This window comes from Parus major, chromosome 17, assembly GCF_001522545.3.
Source record: "Parus major isolate Abel chromosome 17, Parus_major1.1, whole genome shotgun sequence".
NCBI lineage: Eukaryota > Metazoa > Chordata > Aves > Passeriformes > Paridae > Parus > Parus major.
In genome coordinates, this window is record NC_031785.1 from 3,064,605 (window position 1) to 3,065,869 (window position 1,265).

The 1,265-nt window shown below is 48.1% G+C and overlaps 1 protein-coding gene across 4 annotated transcripts in view; it reads right to left on the bottom strand.

Moving 5' to 3' along the window:
* COL5A1 (collagen type V alpha 1 chain) overlaps positions 1-1,265 on the bottom strand; it is a 135,856-nt gene that overhangs the window by 6,183 nt on the left and 128,408 nt on the right. Inside the window, exon 65 of one of the 4 annotated variants that reach the window (XM_015645067.1) lies at positions 7-984. The exons of the other annotated variants lie outside the window; for them this stretch is intronic. Within the exon in view, the coding sequence (XP_015500553.1) occupies positions 910-984 (75 nt within the window). The 3' untranslated portion in view covers positions 7-909. Of the gene's footprint in view, positions 1-6; positions 985-1,265 lie in introns of those variants that run through there. 4 annotated transcript variants of the gene reach the window in all.

Consider the following 1,265-nt stretch of genomic DNA (forward strand, 5'->3'; position numbering starts at 1 on the left):
CTGCTCCTGCCCCGCTGTGGCCATGGGGCTGCTCTGCTCACCCAGGAATTTTTCATTCTCCTGCTGGATGGGGTGAGGGTGTGAGCAAAAAAATTGAATCTAAAAGGAGGGCAGGGAAAAAAAAGCAACCAAGGGGGTTTCAGCCCTGGTAGCAAGAGGGTGGAAATTTGGGGATATGTCTCAAGTTTAAGCTAATATTGAGTGTATTTCTCCAGCTTTTGAAGAGGAGAGAAGGTGAATTTCTGTGAGGGCTCAGGGCTTTATCTTCCTGTCCTGTCTGACACAAATTTCTGACTGCTGGGGGTGTTTTGTTCTGCACACTCTGGGGTATTCCCCATTTGATTTTCCTGGGCAGCAGAGCCTGGGCTTTGAAGCAATCTTTGCACTCATCTGCAGCTATCCTGGCCCTGCTGGTGAGGACTGGGGGATGCCCTGGCTGGAAAAGCTCTGCTCAGGGAAAGGAAAATGGATTTTCTGCCCTGTCCTGAACACAGATTGTGATTCCCAGTCTTGCACACTGGGGTTTGCTCCATTCTTCCCACCAGGCTCCTTTCTCTCCCTTGCAGGAGAATATATTCCTACAAAAAAGAAATTATTGAAACCCAACCCCAGCACTTGGGGGATTCAGAATTCTGTGGGATTTTCATGGCCCACAGAATGAATTTTTGCAGGTATGAACTGACTGGGCTTCAGGTGGCAACTCCAAACTACTGCCCTGGATGGGCTGAGGGTTTCTTTAGAAACAACCAGGAGAAAAAACACAGGCACCCAACCAGCGTGGATTTCCTCCAGGTACCACGAACCCTTGAGTTGTGGTGCAGGCTGCAAACAGTAGAAGAGATTTATAACCACAATAAAACACTGAATTAAAAGAGAAAATCCAAATAAATCAAGATACCAACCGGTTTGTCAGGATGCTGCTGCACTGTCCTCCTGAGAGTTAAATGTGACTGACCAGGAGAGAGCCACGCATGCCAGGAGGAGCTACCAGAAAACCACCAGCACGTGGAAGGAAGGGGACAAAAAATGCCAAGAGCTTGTCACACAGCCAGTGTGGCAGTGCTGCTCTGCAGGACCTTCTCTTATTTGGTTTTACTTCAAACCAGTGCTTGCTTTGCAGCCTGGCTGCCTTTTAAGGGGTCTTTTGTTGTTCAGCCTGTGCAGGTTTTGTGAAGCTTTGTCCCAGCTTTGCAACTGGAGCCACTTGGAGATGGTTTCATGCACAATGTTTGCTCAGTTTTGGAAAATCCAATCCTTTCCTCTTT